At 46.1% G+C, this 25,986-nt stretch overlaps 1 protein-coding gene across 12 annotated transcripts in view; it reads left to right on the top strand.

Annotated features, from left to right (window-relative positions):
- AKAP13 (A-kinase anchoring protein 13) overlaps positions 1-25,986 on the top strand; it is a 1,236,163-nt gene that overhangs the window by 1,156,889 nt on the left and 53,288 nt on the right. For all 12 annotated transcript variants that reach the window (XM_085644487.1, XM_085644486.1, XM_085644483.1 and 9 more), the window contains one exon: positions 12,128-12,172. In XM_085644487.1, coding sequence (XP_085500613.1) covers positions 12,128-12,172 — 45 coding nt within the window. The remainder of the gene's footprint in view (positions 1-12,127; positions 12,173-25,986) is intronic.

The following is a 25,986-nucleotide window of genomic DNA, read 5'->3' as shown; positions in this document are numbered from 1 at the left end:
TGGATAACGTTTATTGCATTGAATTGAAGCATTATAAAGCATTCGCTGAAAATATAGAATTTAAAACCTATGCTCCCTATTTACGATTTCAACTAGAGCACGGGGTAAGGCGCTGTATTCTACATTTACGTTTGGGTTTACTCCCGTTATTAGCTAGCTGGGACGGTGCAAATAACTCTAAAGGCATTTGTGAATTGTGCAAAGGTGGTCCACAAGATCTGCTTCACGTTTTATTAATCTGTCCTAATGCGAGTGTGGTAGAGGCTCAACGACGATATATAACCCCAATTCAACTAAAGTATAATGCCCATGATTTAATTATGTTGTGTAATTCTCCAGTAAATGAATTTGTATGCCATAACTTCTTTAAGTTTTTTAAAATGTTTCTTGAAGCTGTTTTAAAGGTAAAGCGCACAATCTTAACATCTTTATTTTATTGTATTGAATGTTGTATATGTAGACGATAAAACATTATTACTTTTTCATTCTATAGTGTGTCTTAAAAGCTTTACCATTTTAATTATTTTAAACTCAATAATAATTTTGTATCTGTATTTGTTGATCTCAGTTGAGGTCCGAATCAAATAAACTATTGAAATATTGACTAAAAATCCATAGGTTCTTAAGATAGCACTTATATAATATTCCAATAATTTCATGGTGTGCAAGGCAAGCCTGGCTGTGCCTGTGGGTGCCTGGAGTTTCCTTGAAATTATCTTAAAGCCACAGTTAGCAAAGACAGTTTAGTAAATCGGGATTTGCAGTTTTGCATAGTTTATCATTTTTCTGTCCTTGCCATTCCAAGTAGATTCACAGAGTGTTGGTAATATGGTGGAAAATGTTAACTTTTTTCATATATACGACTTAGTGGTTGTAGCTCTCCAAAACTCAGGCAGCTGTTGTCCCTCATGGATTACTTACAAGTTACAGGCTCAGACAGGTTGCACGACGTAAATTCATAAGCTTCAGGTAGCAGAGGTGCTAGTATCACCACATGAGTATTGAAATAGCAGCCGTAGCAGTAAGTGTCATTCCAATTATCAACAGTAGGCATATTTTGGAAATACTGTGCAATAATTTTCTTCATAAACGTTCGCTTATTTTCTGACAATACAGTTTTCTGAAATGCCCCTAAGCACTAGATTGTTTTCTTTAAACGCTCACATGTACTGCTACCACAAATGGACATATTTTGCCTCACATGTCGACTGTGTCCATTATATGCTAGGGAATTTCAACTTTGTCGGGGATGGCCACTCGTGTGTCAAGAATTCCCACAATATATCAAGATGAACACATTCATATTGCCAGGATTAAACGTAGGACCGCAAAAGATTTCAAAAATATTTAAAGCGTGACTAGCGTTGTCCTGGAGGCACTGTCATGCCGAGTTGTCCCAAAATATGTCAAAGGTTACCACTGTTTTGCTCAGCCCAGCATTATCCTATTGTGGACACAGTCATGCAAAGAATATCCACAGTAATCTGATACAGACATCTAGCCGCAGATTCCTTAACTTAGAATATCCCCAGGCATCAGACTGGATCTGGAAAATCTTTTTCCCCCAGCAATACCTCTGCACGCCAGAGAGGTGGCGCCGCTCGGCTCCGTCCTGACGTCGCCACGGAAGTGACGTCAATGGAGCCATATAAGCCCCTCCTGGCGTGCTGACATCAGTTTTCTTCTTTTCCGCGTCCTAACGCGGATCCGGAAATTAATACCGCCGGCCTGTTTTTGTTACTTACAGGCCTTTTCGACACCCTTTTTCGCGTCCAGGAACAGTGTATTCAATGCCCTTGCGGGCTTCAAACCGTGCTGGTCCTTCTCTCGACAGATGTCCACGGCGGACCCTCACGACATTTGTATGTGGTGCTTGGGAGAGCACCATGACTCCATGGAGTGCGCCGCTTGCCGCCTGCTGCTGCCAAAATCCCTGCGGGAATGCCGCATGAAGCTGCTATCTGCCCAGATGTTCCATACAGAGCCCTTGCCACACAGGTCTCCTTCTCCGGCGGAGTCGTCCACGTGGCGCCAGTCCTCACGGGCGGACGTTCTTGTTCAGGGCAGGTCCCGGGACTATCACCGTCATTCGCCAACCTCGTGGCGCGCCTCCGAGCCCCACAAGGGGGTAGGGACTCAGGTTAGGACACCGCCGGCTGGTTTACCCTCGGCTCCAACCGAGTGCCCTGACTCTGACACCAGAGTTGCCACAACGTCGGGACACGGCCCACAGGGCCATCCCACGACGTCTAGCTCTTCCATAGCGCTGTCGCACAGCCTTCTGAGGCTCCCTGCAGCATCGTTGGGGGTGGCTGTGCTGCAGTGCACAACTCGGTTTCGGTGTACTCTCTCCCGCAGGTTTCCACCTCGGGGAATGTTGAGTCGACACTGGTCCGACTTAGAGCGGTTGAGGCTTCTTCGGAGGTCGCCGGCTCAAATCGAGGCCTTTTCAGAGGTCACGGACACCGGCTTGACTCGAAGGGTCGAGACCTCTTCAGAGGTCGCCGGCTGGACTCTAGGAGTTGAGGCCTTTTTGGAGGTCGCCGGCACCGGCTCCACTCGAGGGGTCGCCGGCTCTACTCGGGCGGTCGAGGCCTTTTCAGAGGTCTCCAACGCCGATCGACACCGATCAATGCCGGTACCGTCTCCAGCTTTATTGGTGGAGGATGTGGTCCCGGTAGGATCACCACCGAGTCCTTTCACTGCTCTCCAGCACAGGCGCCAATAGAGCATACTCATCCTGCTGCTGAGCCTCTATTAAGTGGCCGGTTTAGCTTTCGTCAATCACCTACTGATGACTTGCTCTCACCTCCTCGGAGGGCCAGGGTGGCTTGTGGGACGTTAGTCAGGGTTGGTTGCAGGGCTGCAGACATTTTAAGGATGGAGCCACCCTCAGTCTCTAGTCCTTCGGAGCCTTTGCTGGATATTCTCCACCAGGGCGCGGGGAGCATGGAACCATTGTTACCTTTTGCGGAGTCATTGTTTGACATCCTTCTCGGAATGTGGGCACGGCCCTCCTCGGGGGACCCCGTGGATCATGCTGTGGTGCATCGCCATCGGCCGGCTCCCACCTGTTTGACCCTCCATCCTGGAGCTGGAGGACTTGTGTTTCAGGCAGCTCTCTCTGTGACTCCTGTTCCATTGCATCCTCCCACTCGGGAGTCTCGGTGGTTGGAGTCATTTGGCCATGATGTGTTGGCATCCGCCAGCTTGGGACTCCGGTCCCTCAACATGTTGTGTGTATTTGCTCGGGCTCAATTTGCCCTTTGGGGCGCTGTTGAACGTCTCCTCCCCTCCTTGCCGGACTACTCTTGTGCCGACGTGGGCCGCCTAATCCGTGATGGCCATGGTATGGCGCACTTTTCAATTCGGTCTGCCATGGACACCAAGGACTCTGTGGGTCGTACTATGGCTATGTTGGTTGCCATACGCCATGCGTGGTTGCGTGCTAGCGTTTTCCCAGAGCATATTCAGGAGCGGCTTAGAGATATACCATTTGATTGGGTTACTCTTTTTGTCGCCCATGCTGATTCGACGGTCAGGCGCCTCCTGTATATATATCTTCCTCGGTTTTAATCTTCGTGGAGGATTTCTGGTTTCGTGACGGTGCCGTCCCTTTCTTTCTGTTACCCGTTGTGGGTTGCAGATGTTCTGGGTTGTGTGGCTGCTCAGCCGTGTTGTGTACTTATTCTGGTACAGCTGGTTGAGCTGGGTTTACCTTTCTTTTGAGCCTCTGCCTACGAGCTTGTCTCAAGAGGGACACTCCTTTTGTAGGGTTGTGCCTTACCCTATGTGGGGTATTTGTTGACAATCATATTGCTACTCTTCCTTGCCCAGGAACTTTGACGCAAGCTGACTCTTCCTACTGTTGTAGGATGTGTCCTCTGGTGAGATCCATAGGATTGGTTTCTCTCCAAGGGTTACCATTCGTTGTCTACGGTTGGCCCATAATACATCCCGCCTCCGTAGGGGGTTTTGTCACCCTGGCGTGTTCGTACAACCTCGCTGTGCACGTCTTGCCTGTCTATCGGTGGAAGTGCGCCCCTGGGGGGAGGGGGGGTCAGGTATTCCCTGGCACGGTCTCCAGTTTCTTGCTTCTTGCGGGACATGGGATCCAGTTTGTCCCTTCCTATCCATATTCCTAGTTCTCAAGTAGTGGCTCTGGTCTATTCCTTTTTGCTACTGAAGCTGTGCTCCAACCCTGATGTTTTTCTGGGTGTGAGTTCTTACTCCCATTTTGGCACAGGCGCTTCTTAAGGTGGCATTACTGTGTGTATTCTTCTCAACGTTCTCCATTTTGGTAGACGGTGTCGGTCTTTGGCGGTGTAGGCTTTTTGCGCCAGGCTTCTGTCTGTGCCTTCTTTCTATCCTTTATGGGCAGTCTTGTGGTCTATGTTTCCGCTGTCTCACGGGAGACCAGGAGTTTTCCCCCTCGTGGTCTTGTTATTTTTTCTGCATTCTTAACTGTTATGCAGGCACACTGGTACCGTGGTACCGCTTGCATGACTCCCTTGTTTAGGATTAGTCCCTCAACGTACGTGTGTCGACATTTCTGTCTCTTTGTGGGTATATCGTGGATTCTACACGCCGCTGGGGTGCTCGCATGCTGCGTCTTTTTGCCTTAGTCACAATGGAAAGTATAGTTCCCAGGCAAACATATACGACTATTAGTTCGAATTGATAAAGCACAGAAGTAATAAAACAAACAAATAATGCAGTTCACAATTTTAATTAAAAAAGGACATAAAAAAATCACATAAAGTGAAATAACAATGTACAATAAAATTGGACTTTTCAATAATACAATTCAATAATATAGATTATACATAGTGGCAAAACATAAAATATCTTCTTGCCTTAGTGTCAGACACTCTTGCATACTCAATCCCTCGGGATAGTGTCTTCTATGTGTTCATAGCCTTGCAGGTTATCCACTCACAATGGTGCCTTTTAATTTGTTTGGCTGCATGCCTACCTCCTGAGCTTTGCTCAATGGTGGCTCCTCTGTCTCTGTTGGCACTAGGCTCTGGGCTCGGCCCTGCCACTGTTGTCATATGTCCTAGGCAGTGCACATTAATGTGTTTTTTTCTTACACCCAAGGGCCTCGTGTTGCGGCTCCTGTTCTGGGGTGGACAGTCTTCCAACTGTCCCCTGTTTCTTGTAGCTTCCATTGTGGTGTGGGTTCCGGCGCTATGCTGTACCGTTGTCATGTTGTTTTGACCCTTGGAACTTCGTCCCTCTTGGATTATAGGGGACCGATGCTTGGATCCTTCTTGAAGGTCTCGTTGCATTGTTTCTTACGTTGGCACGGAACTTTCTAGTTCTGTTTTCCTTTCGTCTGTGTCTGGGTGAGAGAGGTCTCACACCGTCCCTCGTCGGATTTGGTGTCTTAACCGTCCCTTGTTCATACGCCTTAAGGTGGGTCATGGGTCTGATGCCTGGTTTCCTGGCATTGCGGTTTCCACCGTTTTTCGTCAGCAGTTGACGAATATGTTCTCCTGGAACTTGGTTGTTTCTTAGAACCTCCTCGTATGGGGAATGGCTTTGGTATCTATTCGAAGTTAAGGAATCTGCGGCTAGATGTCTCTATCAGATGGAAGAATTACTTACCTTTGGTAACGATATATCCCATCCTCCCCACTCTGCGAAGACCTTTTCATATGGTGTCTTTTCACCTAGCCTCCCTCTTTCTGGTGGCCTAGGTCTTCCGGAGTGTGCTCTCACACCTCCCTCTGGAGTAGGGTGTATTGTTCTGCGTGGGGGCTTTCGGCCTCTTCTATATCCTAGTGTTGGTTGGTGGTGCATTCTCGTACCTTCCGTTGCCGCAGGAGGTTTTCTTCGGCTTTCGAGACATTTGGCTCTCCACTCTGTCCACGTTTTTTTGGTGGCTTAGGTCTATACTTTTCACTGCTTTCTCATGTTGATCCACCTGTGTTCTTCACACGTAAAGTTATTTTGTGTTTACTTCCCTCCCACTGCCCCCGCCTGTGCCTCCTTCTTTCTATGGCAGCCGGTTGGGTTGGGTTCTCTTTGGGACTTGAGTCCCTCCATCGCCAGAGGGTGTAAGCAGTGCACTTCTGGTGGTCGTACACTTCTCATCACTTATCTGGCAACATGTTCTTTCAATATTGTAGTTCTTTTACCTTCCCTCCTGTGGTGATAATCTGTGTCTGCTTTGTCGTATCTTTTGTGCCGCAGCTGTTCGCCTCACGACATGAGGCGCAGCTTGGCGCTTTGTTAGGCCCTTGCTTACAGCACGGGCTCTGTGAGTTCCCTCCAGTCCTTCCTGGTGCTGAGTGCTTTTTCAACTTACTTTGGTCTCTCATTATAAATGATTTGCTCTCTTCTTTTTTACCATACACTGTTCCTCTGCTGTCGCAGTTTTTGTCGTGGCTCCGCGTTGTGGCGTGGCAAAGTTTCCTGTAGAAAACTGATGTCAGCACGCCAGAAGGGGCTTATATGGCTCCATTGACGTCACTTCCTTGGACGACGTCAGGACGGAGCAGAGCGGTGCCACCTCCTGGCGTGCAGAGGTATTGCTGGGGAAAAAGATTTTCCGGATCCATTCTGACGCCTTGGGATATTCTAAGTTATGGAATCTGCGGCTAGACTGTGTCTCTACCAGATATATTGTTACCGAAGGTAAGTAACTCTTCCTTCCAGTAATTGCCTGCATTATGCTAAGTACCGCATCATGCCAGAGGATGAAACAGTCTGTTCGAAGATGCCCATATTATGTTCACGCTTATCACCAATATTTGATTGCCACCATTATACTATTCTGTAGTTTTTGACATGTTAGCTGTCCCCCATATGTTGACGGCAGCTACCCGATACTCTCAATGCTCGGGCTCAAGTGGTTGCCTGATAGTGAATGACACTACCAGTTTAAGGACTAGCACAGACAGTAGGGAAACACACACACTCACTCATATGCATGCCTTGCATATGGACAGTCCAGCCTTTATCAAATCTTGGATTATTAAATATTCCCCCACCGGAGAACTGAGATTCAGTCATATACACTAGCTATCCCTCAATTTAAGAGGAAGAGAACAGGTGTCACTAGGTTCTCAGTCACTGTCCCCAAGCTTGGAACTTGCTCCCTTTGAAACTTAGAACCACGCTAAACTATACTAATTTCAGACAGCTGCTGAAGACCTGGCTCTTTAAGCAACTTACCAATAAATATCTTGACCTGTGCTGACTCGGTTGTCCAGCGCCAAGAGACCATTTTGTGAAAGTGCGCTCTGGAAATTGCAGTAACATAACATGCACTTATCCAGCAAAACCCAGAGCAGTTAATTTATGTGTGTGTAATTATTCATCTCCTCCAACTGATTTACTCCTGGCCCACATGGCATTTTAGTGTTGAGAGCACCCCTTGTGTGGTAGGCCATACTCAAATGCAGTCTCAATGGTTGAGTGTGACCTCAAACACAATCATCCACCTCCATCCACATGTCAATTGTAAGTATCCAGTGTTGCAGAGCCTGGTCTTTTAGTTGTATTTGGTGGCTGCTAGGAAGCTTTGGGGGCTTGCACCTTAGAGAACTCCACGTTAACTCTCATCTGCACAAGCAGCTATTGATGCCTTCCACATTCCTGTCCACCTCATGCTACCTTATTCTCCCAGCGGCTACTTATCCACTCTTTGCAAAAATACTGTATAACTGTGAAACTTTAATTTAAACAAAAAGGTGCACAACTCTAAATGATCTGTGTAGGTCATTAACTCTGCCCCTTGGTCTTTGTTTGAAAGGAAGGGTTTAAAGCTCTTTAGAGTTAGGAGTTTTGAGTTGGGACCTATGAAAGATCATTTTGTTCAATCAGTTTAATGGGAGAGATATACAGAGACCAAGCTAACCAGCTAAAGTAAAAGTGTATAAAACGAGCATTTTCAATGCAATAGGTCTCGTATTTGTTAGAGTTAGAGCTATTGGCGCTGTAAATGACAATGTCTTTTACCCACGTGTTTTAGTTTGGAGTGTAGTGGATGTATGTAGTATGGAGTGGAATTCTGTGGGTTGAATTGGTATTGCTAGTTGTGGAATTGTGTGTGGTCGAATTGTGGAGTGGATTTGTGTAGTAGAATTATGTGGCATGGTGTGCAGTGGATTTTTGTGGATAGTAATGATGTGGTATTGAGTGTCCTGGAATGATGCAAAGTGGGATTGTGCGTTATGGAGTGCAATTATATGGAATGGTATTATGTATTTGTAGTGGTATGTAGTGGAGTTTAATTATGTGGTGTGCTGTTGAATTTTGTGTCATGATGTGGGGTTTTGTGGTGTGGATTGGTTGTATGTGGTGTGTTGTGTAATTGTGTTTTTGAGTTGAATTCTATGGTTTGTTGTCGAATTATGTGGTGTGGAATGGATATGTGAAGAGTTGAAGTGTGGCATTGAGTGAAATTATGGTGATTGTATAGGGAAGAGAAGGGGGATGGAGCATGTAGAGGTGAGGTAATAAGTGATGGAGATGAGAGGGAAAAGAAAAGGGCGATGGTGGAACTGTGAGGGGTAGAAATTATGCTGATTGCAGAAGGGGGTGCAAAATAAATAGAAGAAAGACAGAAATTGTAAGGGGACTGGTAGAGCTAAAGGGGGAGGGAGTAGGAGAGGCGAAGGTAAGAAAGAAAGGTGGGAGATGGTGGAGAGACCCTGCAGGACATGGATGTAGGAGAGTGACCGGAGAAAGTCGAGGAGGAAGCGAGGACATTGGAACTGGGAGACAGAAACAGCTGTGGAGAAGCAGAAGTCAGAGACTCGGTGCAAGAATGAGGGAATCTGGAAAATATGAGGTGACAGTGGAAGATTGGAGGCGGGAGAAAACAAGGGCATCAAAGCGAAGCATAGGGAAAGAGGGGTAATGGCCCGACCGGAAGTGAGAGCGAACAGTGGAGGTTACCTGTTTATTTTTTACGGGTGATTTGTTTCCGCTGTTGTCTGTGCACGGAGTAAGTCACTGAGGAATGTGGGTGAGAAGGAACGACAGGGGAGAGCGAGGCAAGGAAGAGGGGTAGAGTTAGGGGAGAGAAAGCAAACTGGTAAAGATAGTCTAAGAATGAGTGGTGCACGTTTGGTGAGAGAGAAATAGAGAGATGAGGGTGAGAAAACGAGTGGCAGAAGTCCGAGCAACTCTGTGAAGGTGGCGAAGGGGGAGGGGGGGGGAGTATGAGAGAACAGTGAAAGGGGAAGTGGGACAGATGTAGGGAAGAGGGGGACTGGTACAGGTTTGTGCAGCACTGAAATAAAGTGTGGTGCCGAGTAAATGTGCATCCCTGAATGAATGTTCTGTGGTTAGTACAGAGCTGGGCAAAATTGTGTGGGCTCAATATGCCCAGACGGGAAGCATGCCTGGCACAGAGTATACGCACAATCTAAATTACATCCATCACAACTTATAGTAAATGCCTGCTGTAGCAAGTGTCTGAAGGCCACGTTCCAAATACCATGGAATAACGGGTGGCAATGGTACTTAGTTTAAATGAGATTGCAAAACTCGAGGATCGGCTGAAAACGCAAGCGCTTGCAAAAACATGAAATTGGGCATCGTGCTGAAACAAAGCGCAGTGCCCATGTACATAAAATGTATGTGTGACAGCCCGTGAAGCAGGCGCCATGGTCATTTAAAAGAAAACATAAAAGCGGGTGACATTCTAAATATGAGAGCCTTGAAAGTAGACCTAATGTTGTAACCAAATATGGTCGAATGAATAAACCACATCCTACTGGCTTCATATTTTTTAACAGTGATTAGGCCAATGAAAGGTCACCCTGGTGAGGCGCTTCATCCACCACCACTTGATGCCATAGATGGTGAAAGCAAAAAACACAAACACACCATCACAGTACAACAGAAAACGAGAAACAGTTCAGGTTAGGGTTAGATACACCGAGGCACACCACTTGATGACTTAAAAGTCAAGCCCCAGAGGCAGTTCCACAACAAAGTACTGTGAGGGGGGGAGGGGCGCCAAGACGAAATAGAGGGCAACCAGAAAGCATCTGAGACAGAAAGTGGTAGAAGAGAAGTTGAACACAGTTAGAAAGTTTCCCCTCGTGCCACAGTTACATTTCGAGGAGCACTATGACCAAAGCACTACTAATGTCAGTCGGATAATCTATAGAGGGAGATTCGACAATTAATGGGTACACATGTTTTTTTTGTTTGTTTTTTTAACAAAAACGGTCAAGTGAAACTCATTTTCAGATATGGCACAATTTGTCCAGTGTCTGAAATACTGCCTAATACTAAGGGACAGACCAACAACAACGGAATTAGCATTTCAATGCAATGTCTAATTGTGAGGCAAACTAAATTACCTCCAGACACTGCTGTTCCAAGCACCCTAAATTATAGCTTTATAGGGTGGTAAGTGTTAGTTCCTGGAGGCTGCACACATTTTTGTGACTCATTTAACTCAATGAGTGATTTCACCAGGTGGGTCACATTTTTAAAACCTAAAACAGGGAGACAATTTTGCTTGAAATAAGTTGTGAAGAAAGCTCATTTTTGATGAAGTGACAAGATTGTGTGGACATGTTTGAAGCACAGAGGTATGTAGCAGAGTACTTTCCACATTTTTCTCCAGCCAATAGGATTGAAGGTTAAAATACACCATGAAAGAGCCCCTTTGGTTGTTTTAACCATAGTCGGCTCGTTCAGAGACTGCTCTTCCATTCTTTTTCTGAGGGGTTTCACCTCTTATGAGTTATAAATATAAAACATGTGGGTGCTGTGAGTAGCTATTAACCAGCTCACCGATGCCCCCCTATCACGCGCCATTAATCATAAAAAAAAGTCATATTTCGGAAAGAGGTTTAATAGTTTAGAAATGTAGGCTCTAGTAAACAAATAAGTTCTATTTTTTTGTACAATATTAATATTAGTATCTGGCCAAAATTTACTAAAAAAGTAAAGATGCTGCCATAATAACTAAAGGTATGGAGGTCCAGAAATCAGACGGTAAACACATCTTTGGAAAAGGTTAACAATCTACCGAACCTCCTGAAATGGCTGAAGGGTTGTGCCCGTGCAGAACGACTAGTAAATACTCATCCGCGCTCCAAAGGCCACCCTGCACAGTATACTGATAGAACTATGCCACCCATTTGTCACTTTGCAAAACTTACCACTTTGCCACCCTGTGATACTAACAAAACAAAATTGCGGGGGCGGCTTCTGAAGGCATTCAGACAGACGTTCTCCGTGTCACCGAAGAGCAAGCCTGACTTTCAGTAGAGAGAATTCTGGATAGCACAGTGGAGACTGAGTCCTTGCAGCAGAACTTTACTTTTGCAGTTTTCTCTTCCCAGATTTAAACGTTCTGTATCAAGGTACGGCTGTGAAAAAGATGCCAAAGGCCTATGGAAAAAAAGAAAACAAACAGAACAAGCATTTGCAATGCATTAACGAAGGACAAAGACACAAGCCAATGAAAAAATGGGCGGGGAATGGGCGGGGCTTCCCTCACATAGTGAACTAACACATATCTTCCCTAGAGCAGTGCTTGCGCGCTGACTCTAGGCTCGACCTAAAAACACATAGGTCATTTTATCATGTGGCTGAGTCAAGAGGGCAGGATCTTCGAGTAGTGTACATACAAACTATAGGTAAGTGTAGGTATAAAACATAAAGCCACACTGCAAAACAACCAGAGCCATCGCAGCTGCCATTTCAGTCCGTACTCTAGCACTTGAAACGATGCTTAGTTTTTCCATTTCCCATATCTCTTACTGCCTTCTACGAGTCCAAGACATTTTGACAAGTGCCCTTTTGTGGCCATTGCTTACATATACAATAGACCCAGGCTTAACATCTGATTTTAATCTTCTTCCCTGCCAAGTCCTATGAGCATAATGGGCAATCTTTAGCAGTAACTGCCCTGCATTCAGTTTATAAAAATCTATTTAGAGCCTGATTTGGTGATTTAAATAACACTGTATTGAAATGTTTTTACTGTGTGCATCTTATAAAGTTCTGCATTAAATAACTTGAAGTATGTTGTTGGAATTTGGGAGACCGTATTAAGCAGCTGATGTGCTAAATACATGATGTGTGTGTTTGATTCATATTCCACTGAAGGTTTTTCACTTTCAGATTTTTTTTTTTTTTTTTTCAGGGTGGAAATGCTAATTTTATGCTTTTGCTGAAAAGGAACAGCGAGGTAAGTAAATGTCGTATTTGCCTTCTGTTGCACTGATTATTGCTTACAAGATGTTGGTCTGCAAATAAGACAACAGCGAACAATTAAGTGTGCTGTCTCTTTCTGTACACAGAAGCATTTCATATTGGCTAAGGTAAAGTAAAGATGCTGACGCACAGGTTTAAGTAAAGTGGATTTGAAGTTTGCAGATCTGTGTGCTAGTCTTACTGTGCAGGTGCCAATGATATAATTACAAAAGAAAGACCAGTTCAAAGCAGAGACTGCCGGTTTCTTTGCTGACACAGCCTTAAAGTACCTAAAAGTTTGTAATCTGTTGGCTTTTCAAGAGAGTGAAGTGGTGGGAACACTAGAAGGTTGTGCCTGTCTTTCGATAATCTGAGAGATGTACCCCGGCACTCCAAAAAGTCCCAAAAACCATCTGTAATGTTTTGGGTTTCCTCAGTCAAATTGTCGAAAGTGCAGCCAAATCAGTATTTCTAATGTGATTCATGTCTTATACCAGAATGGATTAGGTAAAGCACGAGTGTTAACCCAGTTTCCAGATCGTAGATGACACCTGACAGACTATTAGAGGCCTGTGTCATAGGCGTTACTGGTGAAACATTTCAATAGAAAGCTGTCTAGCTGAGCTGTGATGAGCCCCTTCCTCCCACTGCTTCCTCCGGGTTACGCGCCACTGACTCGAGGCGACCCAAAACGTTATAGATGGGTTTTGGAACTTTCAGAATTTACTTTGAATTTGAATTCTTTATCTCACAATGGAAATCTACTGGCGAACAACCACCATCTCATAGTATAACATTCTTCTCAGAGCCTTGAGGAAGTCACGGATGTGACGAAACACGTGTTGGCTGTTCTCTCATTCTCTTACACGGACTGGATCACACTATTACAACTTAAGATACCTTATTTTGTAACCATTTGTCTGAATCATCAGTGCTTTCAGTCCTGTAAAATATTGTTAAAAACACTTTTAGCTAAATTTGAATTTTGTATGGAATAAATCTATGAACGCCTTTTGATAAGTAATATCTGGTGTTTTCCTGAGCTAAAGCAGACTTTTTGCTACAGTTATCTTGACTAAATAATGTCATAAATTTGAATTCTAAACTTTAGTCGAGCTGGGGTACATCTTGTATATCAATTTCACAGGTCACCTGTGGGTTTGTTGCACCTAAGGTAGTGGGGTGTTTTCTACCCTGAGTGGCACCGGTTTATACTTTCTTGTCTCTTGATTCGCCTCCTTGCTATTTGTATTTGATAGCCCACGTATAAATGTTCAATCATTGATGTGCGACCAGTGTATCCACCACTAACGTCCTTTGACTTGTATAATCCGAGAGATGTGTATGTCGCTGTCCAGTGTAGAGATATCAGTGAGCAGTGCATATTGTTGAGAAGGTAGTTCAAGAGGTACTCCAGTTGCATATTTCAGCTCTTGCTTATATGCCTGATTGATGTCCTGGGCATTACTGGTTTTCGCAAAATAATGACCCACATTTTCATTATGGAGATTTTATTAAAGTAGACTGCACTGGGAGTGAAGGGTGACCTAATCGACCCATTGAAGTCACACTTACTGTGCAGATTCCTTTGAGAAACTATGAATTGTCATTCCTTGTCCAGTGCCCATCCCCTTCCATCTTATAGGGATTTAGTTTCTAAAAATGATCAGTTCATTAACTTCAGGCCAGCAAACTAACCAAGAAAACATGTGAGCATCGCTGCGGGCACGGAACTAGTTTGTCAAAGAAGATGGTTAATTTATTGGATAAAGTGTATTGGCGTCCCCTGACCCTTGCAGACATAACTCTTTTCGAATGGAATAACATTTCACTTGAAATCTATTGAAGTTTCGAGAAGGAATTAATAGCGTTTCATTTCTGGGTTTCTGCCCTGAATCTGCTGCAGTTTTTGTTGTTTTACTATACTTTGTGAATTAAATAGGTTGGAGATTGTGGTCATTCACTTCGGCAGAGTCCACGGTAAAAAAAAATATCACCATCATAATTAGAACAAATCGACGCCCTCTTGCAGTTCTGAGGAAAATATCTATTATCTAGTTCAGCGTGGACTCTAAAATACTCACACACCAACTGAGCAGAGCCTGTCGCGCGTACTGGGGAAGATTTCACTTTCCAGTGCTTGCTTGGGCCGTTACATTTTACCTTCATTAGCGCCATAAATTCAAATGAGTTACTCAGTCATTCAGTTCATGGTGTACTTTATAATTTATAGTGAAGGACCTCAAAGGTAGAAGAAAACGAAGCACTACAATGCTCAAAAGAAATTGGGTCCTATTAAAAAAATAGTCCTAAAAGTACAAATCTGCATTTATATCCCCACCTGAATGTACTTTTTCTACTTTTTCTATTCACAAATATGCCCAGAGGGTCTCCCGGATATATGCACACAGCATTGGTTTCCAGGTGTGCTTCTGGAAATTTTTGTAATGCTCCTGAACAACTGTGAGAAGTTGGCCTGGCATATGCTGGTCACTAGTTATAGTGGCCACCTTGCACCAGTCCAATTCGACTCTTATGGTAGATAGGTTTAAGACAACCTTTTAAAGAAAGCTATCCTAGTGGTAGCTGTGGAGAGCAGCCTTCAGGCTAAGTCTCAGAGGAATGTAAAGCAGCTTGTTTTACCTTATAATCTCTTGAATTACCAAATGAAAGGGCACCACACAGGTATATATATCAAATATATATGTATTTATTTCTAGACACACTCTACTAATCTCTTTGAGATTAGAAGCCAGATGCACATTCAAATGTCAAAGTTTCACAATAAATTAAGCACAAATATGGCTGGAGCCCTTGGGGTGTACCAGACCTTATACTAAAAAAATGGTATAAGAATGTCGACTTGCAAAATGACAAGGCCTAGGGCCTGGGGAATCGCTGGGGCTTCACTACTGCAGTGTTAGCAGGTAAGTAACAGGCCCACGGGAGACGCGTGCAGTGTGTGAACCCTATTGATTACAATAGAGCAAGTCGCTGTTTGATTTTTAAAGTTTTAGGGTACTTCGAGGAAGTCTACAAGCAAGCCACTTACAAGGTAAGTACTTCGAGGGCCAACTCACACTAGGGCACCAGAGTTACCTCACCCAGGGAAGCCGGGTGCATAGGTGTCTTTTGGTGTTGGGTCGCGTCACTGTTTTCTATGGATACCAAAGAAGACTTGATGCTTGCGTTGACTGAGGAAGTGTCCGGTGGAATCCAAGGGTGGATTCAAGATGCAGAAGACCTGAAAATTGAAGGGACAGTGTTCAAAGTCACTTGCCAGTGACCGGTGGCCAGGAAGATGGATGACCACAGATGTCGGGTGATTTCAGGTCGTCGATGGTGTTTTGACTCTTTGCTCACGAGGTCCAGGAAGGATCGACGATGACCAGCAGCTGGATTCGGAGTGTCCCACGACGTCTGCAGCTGATGGTGGGGTCGGCAACCGGATTGGAGCCAACAAGCCTTGGCAACTGCAAGTCTCGTGTAGACTGAAGAAAGTCAATGGTGCAGACCAGCAGGGTCTGAGGGACTTACCCAGCAAGGGTGAGTGAGGGCAGGCCTGTAGCAACCAGGGGAGCCCTTTTAGACGATAAGAAAGTCTTCGGGGGACCCACTAGCCAACGGGTAAGTGTTCGCGAAGACGCCTCTTCAGGAAATGCTTCACAGGAGCCCACGGTCACTCGGGACGGGGTAGGCCTCTGATTTGCGCTGCAAAACCTGCTGGAGGCTCGGGCCACAAATGGTCCAAACCACAAGTTCGTACAACGTCGTGAAGGGATTGCACTCGACAATAGTGCACGGTCCCCGGGTATTGCTGTTCCTCGTCACTCGTGGGGTCCACTCGCCACAGCTCTGCTGGGGACTCACAATGGCCGTTGAGAAGTCAGGAAATCCACTTCCGGAGCAGCAGGGACTTCGAACTCAGGCGGGAGCGGGAAAGTTTGCAACCGTTGATTAAGGTTTTTGGTGCCTGCCAAGCAGGGGAGTCACTCCTTGACTCCAAAGGAGATTCTTCTGTCTTTCAAAGGTAGTGGAACATCGAAGGGCCAAGATTCTTCTTTGTACAGCATCGTCCAGGGTTATCTGATTTGCAATGGCAAAGCTTACTATCTTATAGTGAAGATAGGGGAGGGACTAGCTCTATGACCACTCCTCTAGGAGGGTCAGGGTAGGGGGTGGTTACACCCACTTCCCTTTGTCCAGTTTCGAGCCAGAGCAGGGACAGGTAGTCCCTGAACCGGTTTGAGCTGGCATATGCACAGAGGAGCCTACTGCTCCCCCAGTGCAGGACTTCAAAGTACTCTAGGAGTGCACCCACCCAGCTCCAATACACTAAATCCTGTCTGGAAGGTGGTGACACCTCCCTGTGACAGGATGCCTTTTGTTGGGCCTCCTCCACTGCGAGTTTCAGTCAGCAGCAGGAGGGCAGCCCAGTGTCTGTGCTGGTGGCATCCATTTTGTGATGTCATGGCTCTTTTAGATTTCTGTCGTTTAAGTACAGTGGGTACATGTCGTCCCCTCTAGAAGGGTAGGATCATACTCCCACACCAGTTACTGATGTGGGGGTATGATTCCAAGTTGTTTGACACAAAACACGACATGTTTTGATGCAGTCATTCCGAAGTTACCATTTACCGTTGGTTTATAATGCACTTAAGAGTATATGGTTTAACCGCATCCACAAACAGCCATAGAGAATAGACTCTGGTAGCTGCAGAGGGGTCCTGCTCATGCAGAGGCACCCCCTCACATAGTAAACCAAGCACCCTTCCCTCAGGATTGATAGGGCCTGCCATAGGGGTGGCTGATAGGTTTATATGTGTGTATGGTGAGATATAGGAACCTATACCTCAGTGAGTAGTGCTAACACTACCTCACACAGGCTGCAGTAGCAGGCCTGTGGTGTCAGATTGAGTCTGCTTCCCAGGGGTGGCATAATACATGCTTCAGCCCCTGGTAGGCCTGTGAAGTGCCTATGCCCTAGGTACCTAAGGTACCATATACTAGGGGCTCATAAGGTACCACAGTATCCAATCACTAGTGCATCTAATCAGCACACCAAGTCGTTTAGAGAGAACAGAGAGACTGGGGCCCTGATTAGCAGGGACCCAGCCAGACTATAGCCAGAAACCAGTGTATACATCAGAAAAAAAGTGGGGGCAACATAAGTGCAGATCCTACTCTCCTACAACACCCTTGCAGGGTTATCTTAGCTGAGAATAGGAGCCTCATTTGCAAATGCACTTTGAGTTTGTCAGTATCTAAACTCAATTTTTTTAGGCAGGTCTTTACATTTTATTAATATTTGTAGCACATGGCCTGCGCCTCTGCTTGCTTGGGATGATGAAACAGCAGCTGCTTAACCTTTCTTTACGTGCAGAGGGTTCTAGGCACTTAAGATAGAAGAGAGGAGAAATATAGGACTTCTCCCTATTTCGGGTGGTGCCATAGTACACCTGACTGCAAACTTGCTGACAAACGTTTTGGCATGAAAAACTACTGTTGAGTTGTATCACCATTTTCTACCTTAATTTATTTGACAAACCCTTGAAAAGTGGGACGCCAGCTTTCTCGAGCCTCTGCTTATAGAAGCTCTGAACCAAGATAAATCTGTGAACCCAGTGGTTGCTGAATACACACTATGCAATCTCAGCTAGCAGGATGCTAAAACATTTATGTACATGCATGTGTTTAAAGGTATTTGGTAAACACTAACAAACCGCAAGGATTGTAGGACGGACTCCTTAAGTGCATGGAAAAAAGGGCGATGGTGCCTCTTCATGGTTCATTAGATGCTCCTTAAAGAGATGTCTTTAGATTGTTCCTGAACTTTTGGAGTGATGGTAAAAGTATGATGTGTGAGGAATGTGTTTACTTATTTGAGCTCATAGGAGGAAAAGGTGAATTTCCAAGTTAAACTTTTGGTAATCAGTAATCTCCAACCTTGGGAAGGCCTGGTTTCTTGTGATGCACTGACCTTGGAGTAGGATTAATTCATCTGCCAATTAATTATTGTTGTGCTCTTGACTTAGCAGATGCTGAAGAAACCAGGGCTTGAAATGGATTCTTGAGAGTACTGAGTCCCTTCCATTATCCTGATTTTTCATTATCTAGAATAAGTATTGCCCACAATTAACACAGAGTCATCACTTTTCACCCATGCTTTGTGATTTGATGTAGCGCTGGTTATAGAGAAAATGCAGAAAGAACAGTTGATCAACAGAATGTTGAACACTGTCAAACATTCACCCCAGTACAGAGATCTGGGCCTAAATCCATCGTTGTTTTTGCTTCCGTGCAAGTTAGTGTTGACCCTGCTCCACCTGGGAACATCCCATCCCGAACTGCCAGGCCAGGTTCTCCCTGGACATAAAACAAGCATCATAGGACCGGTTGAAGGGTATTGCCCTTCAACAGCCAGGCTATCTTGATTCCAGTGGCATAGAGAGCACAGGACCCAGTTTTGGGCATACCCGACCCACTCGGGGTGACAAATGCAGAAAGAACAGTTGGTGGACAGAATGTTGAACAATGTCACTCACTCACCCCAGTACAGAGATCTGGTCCTAAATCCATCATGTTCTATAGCAAGGAAACTATTTGCTAACTAAGGGGCCACCAGAAAAGGGTTTCAGATTGCTTTAAAAATTTAAATTGTGGCCCAATGCACCATGAAAGAGGCTTATTTCTAGAGTTATCTATACACATGAAGATCTTGTAGCTTTTCATCAATAGAGGAAATACATCTTTGTGAAAATTACCAGGAGACACTTGATTGCATGTGTGACCCATGGATATAGAGTTTTAGAAAAAAAAATTGCTTAGAAATTTAAATTAAGGTCAGGCTCCTCCATTCTTAATTGATGATAACTACAGAGGTACAGGCTGTTCTGGGTATTGTAGCTAGGACTACTGCATTACAATCAAAATCATTGTATTACGTCTGCTCTTAATTTAGCAGAGTATTATTAGCTTTACCTCAACCTTGATTAATTGACATAAACAACATTAGTAATCCTTCAGCTACAGTTCAGTTTAATAATAGCACCAATGGGTTGTCAGCTTGCATCCACTTGAAAGCGTATTATTTTATGAATCATATAGCTTAATATGTTGGGTCAAGTCTGGAAGAGTGTACTAATGAACTTTGTGGATAGTCCGGCAATGAATGTGGTATACGTTGTGGAGTTGGACATGTACTTCACAGATCTTCAGTGCTGATCATTTTGTCCCTCTTAAACCCAGATTAAGCAGTTGTGGTATCTAGTGGGGGTGCATGCGTGTCTTTTCTCACTCTCACTTTCTCTCTCTCTCTCTCTATCTCTCTCTCTCTCTCTCTCTCTCTCTCTCACGATCTCTCTCTCTCGATCTCTCTCTCTCGATCTCTCTCTCTCGATCTCTCTCACTCTCTCTCTCTCACTCCCTCTTTCTCACTCACTCTCTCTCCCTCCCTCTTTCTCACTCACTCTCTCTCCCTCCCTTCCTCTCCCCTTCTCTTGGAGAAAGGGGGATAGGGATAAAACAGTAAACAATACCACAATGTCCGACTTCCTCAATGTAGCAGGGGTCTCATCTGAAAGCACACCACCCAACTCTGAGTCTCTGCATGGGAAAAAATAAAGAGATGTGATGCATAGGATACTAAACCCTCTTCACACGACAACACAAACACACAGAGTAGGGAGAGGGTCTTTCTGCAACTCAGATCAGACACTTGTAGACACACCTCTGATACACAGCGAGAAGGCACTCTGAAGGAGCACTGACCAGTAACAGACTGGAAGGACAAATATAAGCAAGAATTCAAGTCACGTTCCCTGCAAGAAGTTCCTCCACACTAAATACCTAAACAGCGGTAGAAATCTTGTTCCACTTAAAAGAAGGAACAAGCAAGGGATAAAGAATCAGGGAACTCATGAAACGCTTTTAAATTCACAGCGAAACGGAGGCTTGCGGGAAAAGGAAAGTCTCAAAGTCTCGGTACGGGCGCGATGTTGACTCACACCGCGCGTGCACAATAAAACCTTCGTGCAAAAAGGAAACGCTGCAGAAACAAAAACAGAAATTGGAAAACTGCCGCAAATGGAGAAGAGTGTTCTTCTCTCCTATCCCATATGCGGGCACGATACCTCTGAGGCGAAGATGTCGTTTCTCCCAGGCAGCACCCTTGAAGAGCCGACAGCTTGAAGGCGGTCACATTCACAGGAATCCAAGAACCGGAAGGAAAAGAGTTGTCAAGCCCCGAAGTCAAGCAAAGGCAGGGCTTTTGTTGCGGAGTTCCAGTCCAGGTACAGTCCGGATCTTCCGTTTTGCCTAACAGGCGAAGGGTATCTGGGACTTCTAGTCCCTCGGCAGGCTCCCGACCCGCGGGCTGTCCCACAACATTTTCACTCCAGTCACACTGTCCTAACATACCGGGGAGATGGAGCAGGACATATGCGTGGAGTACCCCTTTACCTCTGACCCCCGTTGCATAACCATGACACTAATGGAAAAGGAACAGCTCCTAGTTTGACGTGATATTCTCACTCCACACCGTAGCTCAACTCATCCAAGACTGTATGTGAAACTTCCTCACTGCAGCCTAGGTCTCCCACACCATCTTGTATGATCTTTTTACCTGTTTTTCACTGTTGTCTATGCATTTCGCTGGCTGGAATACGTTCCTTCTCAATCTGAGGACTACTATTCCCTGAGGTCATTCCAAGTGGCCCTTTTTTTTTTTTTTGCGTTTTATATAGCGCAAACTCAACCTGAAGATACCAGGTATCAGAGCGCTTTACACCAGTTTTGTCACAGATGGACATATTCATTTTTGTTAGGCATGGGGAGATTACGTGATATATCCAGAATCACAGGATGTTGAGCACCCCTGCTGAGACTCAAACACAGTTCCCCAGCTTTGCAGTCGACTGCTCTAGCCATAAGACTACATCCTCTCCCTAAAATCCTTCCCCCCTTAAAAACAACTAAACTAACCTGAGATTTCCATTTTCATTTCTACCCTTTTGACTGATATAATTTGTATAAAATCATGTGGGCTTTAGTGTACTGCTACACACCGCAGCAGCTTCTGAGTTCCTATGAATTGAGAAGCAAAAGTGGAACGGTAATAATTGAAATGGTCATAAGGGTCAGTTGTTCGGCTGCAGTGTAGAATCTTCATGTGGGATCTCAATTCATTATTTTTTTTTTTTTTGAAAAAACCTTTATTATTTGCAGTTGCTTCATCTTACAATGTACAGTCACCGTCCAGGCGGCGAATCAGTTAAACAAAGCGCACGTTTCCTGATGGTGGGACACAGCCATTCAGCCGGCAACCCGGAGGTCCGGCGGCGTTGTGCAGGTTAACATGTGTATAGGAATGAGATGCGTACATTGTTAAAACAACAGATACATGGGGTTTTTTCCTTTTTCCGGTGTAGTTTTGTGGTGTTCCTGATGTGTGTTGTCAGCAACAGAGGACGGCGCGGTGGTCCAGCCCACTCCGCGACTATGTCGGTGGCTACCTAGGCCCTGATCTGGAGTCTTACAGGACATCGCTATTACCCCAAAATGTAAAGGCCTCCGGGCAGCCTAGCGTCAGCGTCGTGCTCATAGTGTAGGATGAAGCGCAACAAGGATTCTGTGGTATAGCTCACTGCGACATATATGACAACGTGTAGGCCCGGCGAGTCTAGTGTGCAGCTTCGTAGCCCATGGTTATGAGTGTGCTACGCGGTGCGCATCCGTCCCTCCAGCGCCGCGCCGCGCCTCCCAAGCCGCCAAGTGCCGGCGTACACCCGGCATGGCACATAGTGCGCCCAGGGCAAGAGTTTGCCGCACTCTCCGGGCGTATCCGCCCCAGGTAGGGAGTGCGTGTCTACATCACTTTGTCATCTGTAAGCGGGGGCGTGCTAGGGAGGGCAGCTCCCCGGGGGTGCCGCGCGATGCATCCATCGTTTGTTATCTGTGGTGAAATGAGGATTCGATCTGGGAACTTAACCTATATATAAACTATTCCCCATGTATGTGTGGCAATAGGGGGGTGTCAAGGTTAGGGTCGTAAACTCAGGTGGGGTCAAGGGGAAGGGGAAGGGGAGAGGAGGGAGGAGGAGATCATTCCGCAATAGAGCAGGGGGGCCATCATCCGCCAAGCGGAGCACAGTGGGACCGCGCAGTGTGCACGGGGAGCCGCAGGCCAGGGGGGGGGGGGGAGTGGGCCGTCGAGAGGGCAATAGTCCCAGGGCTGCCGCCATCCCACTAGTAGGGGAGTGATAAGCCCCAGAGATTCATGTTATCCCTCGGTCCTGGCAGGCCCTCTGAAACGCTGCGAGGAGGTTATCCCAAAGCTGGGCGATGATGTGGGATCTCAATTCATGCAGGTAAGTAACTAGAATGAATTGATGTCGGACATTAGCGCTTGGAATAGGATAATGTTGATAAAGACATCTAGCCTTCGAGAGTAGGGATATCAATTAGTAGGCAAAGACTCAGCATGGAAAGTGAAATCTAAACATAGACCTGAATGAAGTGAAGTATTTCCAAGTTTCTCAAAATTCGAAGATTTTATTTCATGTCTTACTTGGAGTGGTAAAGTATTCTACAGTGAAGATCCTGTGTGGGTTTGTTGGACAAGATTTTCCACTGAACCTGGTTTGATGCGTGGGTAGTGGGTTCAGATTTGCTGACAAAGGCTTTTGGGAGCCTGATCGGTAACAAAAAGCTTTGCAGTGTGTCACAGCAAATTATTTTTTTCATAAGAATGATGAAAATGCTATATCTGAAAGAGACTATTAGTTATGGATTCCTCATCTTAGAATTACCCCCAGGCATTAAACTGGATCCGAAGAATTTTTCTTCAGCAGTACCCCTGCACGCCGGACAGAGCAGTACCTCTAGTCACTTTTTGACTACCCTTTTTCGACTTTTTGTCGACATCTTTTCCAGTCGTTCGACTCCTGGTGCACAGGGATGTCACATCGGTGAACCGGCTACAAGCGTTTTGGCTCCCGCCACAAGCTGATGTCGGTGACAGACCCGCATCTAGTGTGCCTCTGGTGTTTGGAGCGCAACTACGACCCAAATTCATGCTCCGACTGCCGAGCCATGAGCCCAAAGACTTTGCGGGAGCGATCCCGAAGCTTCTGGAGGCCCGGCAGTCCGCTCTGCGCCATTCGAGGTCCCGGTCGAGAGGAATCGCGGGACCAGTCGCAGAGCCATCACCACCACTCGTCATCAAAGTCTTCCTCTTAAGGTAAGTCGAAGCACAAGAAGAAGGCGAAGACGCATCTTCGCGTTCACCCTGTCCTCCGTCTGCCGACGTGATGCGGGAAGTGGACGGTAGTCGTCCGGCTCAGCCCATGGAGCCTGTTGGGTCGAGTCCGGCCTTCCCTCCCTTTCCGGGAGCCGGAGCGACCCCTGCCCAGCTTCGTAACTTTCACAAAGCCATGCATTCCATCTTTGGGCAGCCCGACTCTGCCAGCGTGCCCTCAGGCCCCGCGGACTCGGTTGGAGGCTCTAGGCTTTCGATGCCAGCAGCTTTGGCGCCGCAGGGCCTCCAAGGGTCCCTGGATCTGGATGACCTCATGACACCTCCTCCGGCGCCGAATCCAGTGACGACACCTCACCTCTTCTGGCACCGGTTGTGTCCTCAGCTGGCGTTGGCCCCGGCCTCCCCCTCGATGAGGACATGGAGCCGGTCCGACGTTGGGACCGGCGCCGACCGCTACTTTTGTACCCGTGTTCTCTCCTGATGTTTCCTACCGCCCTGACTGGCTACCAGACGAGGGTGAGGAGAACTGTGGACCCTCTTGCAGACCAGTTAGAGGAACCAGACTGGAGAGAGGAGTTGGGTGATGCCAGTGGTCTGTACACCTCCCCAGACCTTGGCATGCTTTCTCCCCCTACCGTGGCTATGGAGGAGGGTGCATCTTATGCAGTGGTGTTGTGTAGGGCAGCTGAGGCCTTAAACCTCAAGCTTAAACCTCAAGCTTCCTACGGTGGCGGTCAGGACTAACCTCCTGACCGAGGTGCTTCAGCTGCAAGTGGCCTCTTCGTAGCCCCTGCTGCCGTTCAATGAGGCCCTCACGGACGTCCTTTTGGGCACTTGGTCCAAGACACCCACAGGGGCTCCTGTGGATAGGATGATTGCCCGGCGGCCCAGGCGACCCCATTTTCCTCTCTCACCTCCCCACCCCTGAGAGCTTAGTAGTCCAAGCCTCGACTTCCAGGGGCGCATTCCCTAACGCACCACCTGATAGGGAATCCAAGAAGCTGAACCACCTTGGGAAGATGATGTTTTCTTCCTCCAACTTGGGACTGTGATCGGTGAATACTGCATGTCTCTTGGGCCGTTACTCCCAAGGTGTGGGACACAGTTGCGCAGGTGCTACGACAGTGCCCGGAGGAGGCCCGGGTCGTGCTCTCCCGTGCAGTTGCCAAAGGGAGAGACGCAGCGAAGTTCGCCATACGATGTGGGCTGGACTCCGCCGACTCACTTGGAAGGACGATTTCCACGTCGGCATCCCTTAGACGCTACGGCTGGTTGAGGTCCACTGGCTTTTCAGGCGATGTCCAAGCTATGCTTTTGGCCATGCCCTTTGATGGCCGTTGCTTTTTTGGCGACAAGCCGGACAACGCGCTTAAATGTTTTAAGTTCTCCAGGGCTACGGCCAGGTCCTTGGGCCTTGCATCCACCTCCAGCCCAGTGCAGTCTGCCTTTCGCCCCTTTCATGGCTACGGAAGGGGTGCACCGCTCAGAGCCACAGGCCTCTGCAAGCTGTCCAGCCTCTGTGAGTCTGGGGACGTGGGACCTACCGTCATGGGTCTGGGGGGCAGCGGGCCGGCCAGTCCACCAGCGCCTTGCTCTTTAGCAGCCTCCAAGCCTTCCTAGTCTGACCTTTCAAGGACACCTTTTGCCAGTGAGGCTGAGGCACTTTGGTAATCTATGGTGTCTCAGTCTGTTTAAATTACCCTTCACGAAAGTGATCATAGGTTGTCTACTGTAATTATGGTATCCGCATAAAATGGGTCTGTGTTTATGACCACATACAATAATATGTTTTATGCTATACCTTGATGTAAGGTTCTGTGGAATGTTTTGTCTGGTTTCAGGGTTCTCAGCCTGAAGTATTACTTCCTATATGGGTTAGGCACTTTTATCAACTTTAGTGCTTTGCAAATGTTCACAAAAATTGTTGATAAGTAAATAATTATAGGCTCTTTGCTATGAACAAGCGTAAATATGACTATTGGTAATACCATATTGTATGCTGTACTCTTGTGAGTGTTTTTTTAGTCATCATGTACAACATAGATTGTTTTACAAATACAAACATCCATTGTAATAACAGTATTTGATAACATAATTATGATGCTGTTTGTCAGCTATAAACTGTGGAAATAGTCGTTTACAATTGTTGACGATGTAATTCACAAAATAGGAGAATGTAAAATAATCTTTTGTGATTGATTATTGAATAATTTTAGACTCCTTGGTAATGGGTCTCTTTCCTTTATTTCTATCTGAATTTTTTACCATTTCAAGATGGCCGCTGTGATCCTGGACCATACATACGTTAGTTGATTCAGTTTGGTTTATTGTATATATAAAAAAATAATTTTTCACAGTCCTAGGCGATATGAAGTAGGACTGCGTATTAGCCTGGTTAAAGTTTTTTTGAGATTGCCCTAATTTTTAACATTGTTGGAAGGTCCAATATTATTTACAAAACCAGTCCTCTTTTTATTTCGTTGATCTGCACGCTATAAGATCAGTGTGCCATCGTTCTCTACTTTCTGTATTGGATGTGACTACTTTGGGAG

This window comes from Triturus cristatus, chromosome 3_1 (assembly GCF_964204655.1).
Source record: "Triturus cristatus chromosome 3_1, aTriCri1.1, whole genome shotgun sequence".
Taxonomy (NCBI): domain Eukaryota; kingdom Metazoa; phylum Chordata; class Amphibia; order Caudata; family Salamandridae; genus Triturus; species Triturus cristatus.
This window is presented reverse-complemented; position numbering and strand designations above follow the sequence as displayed.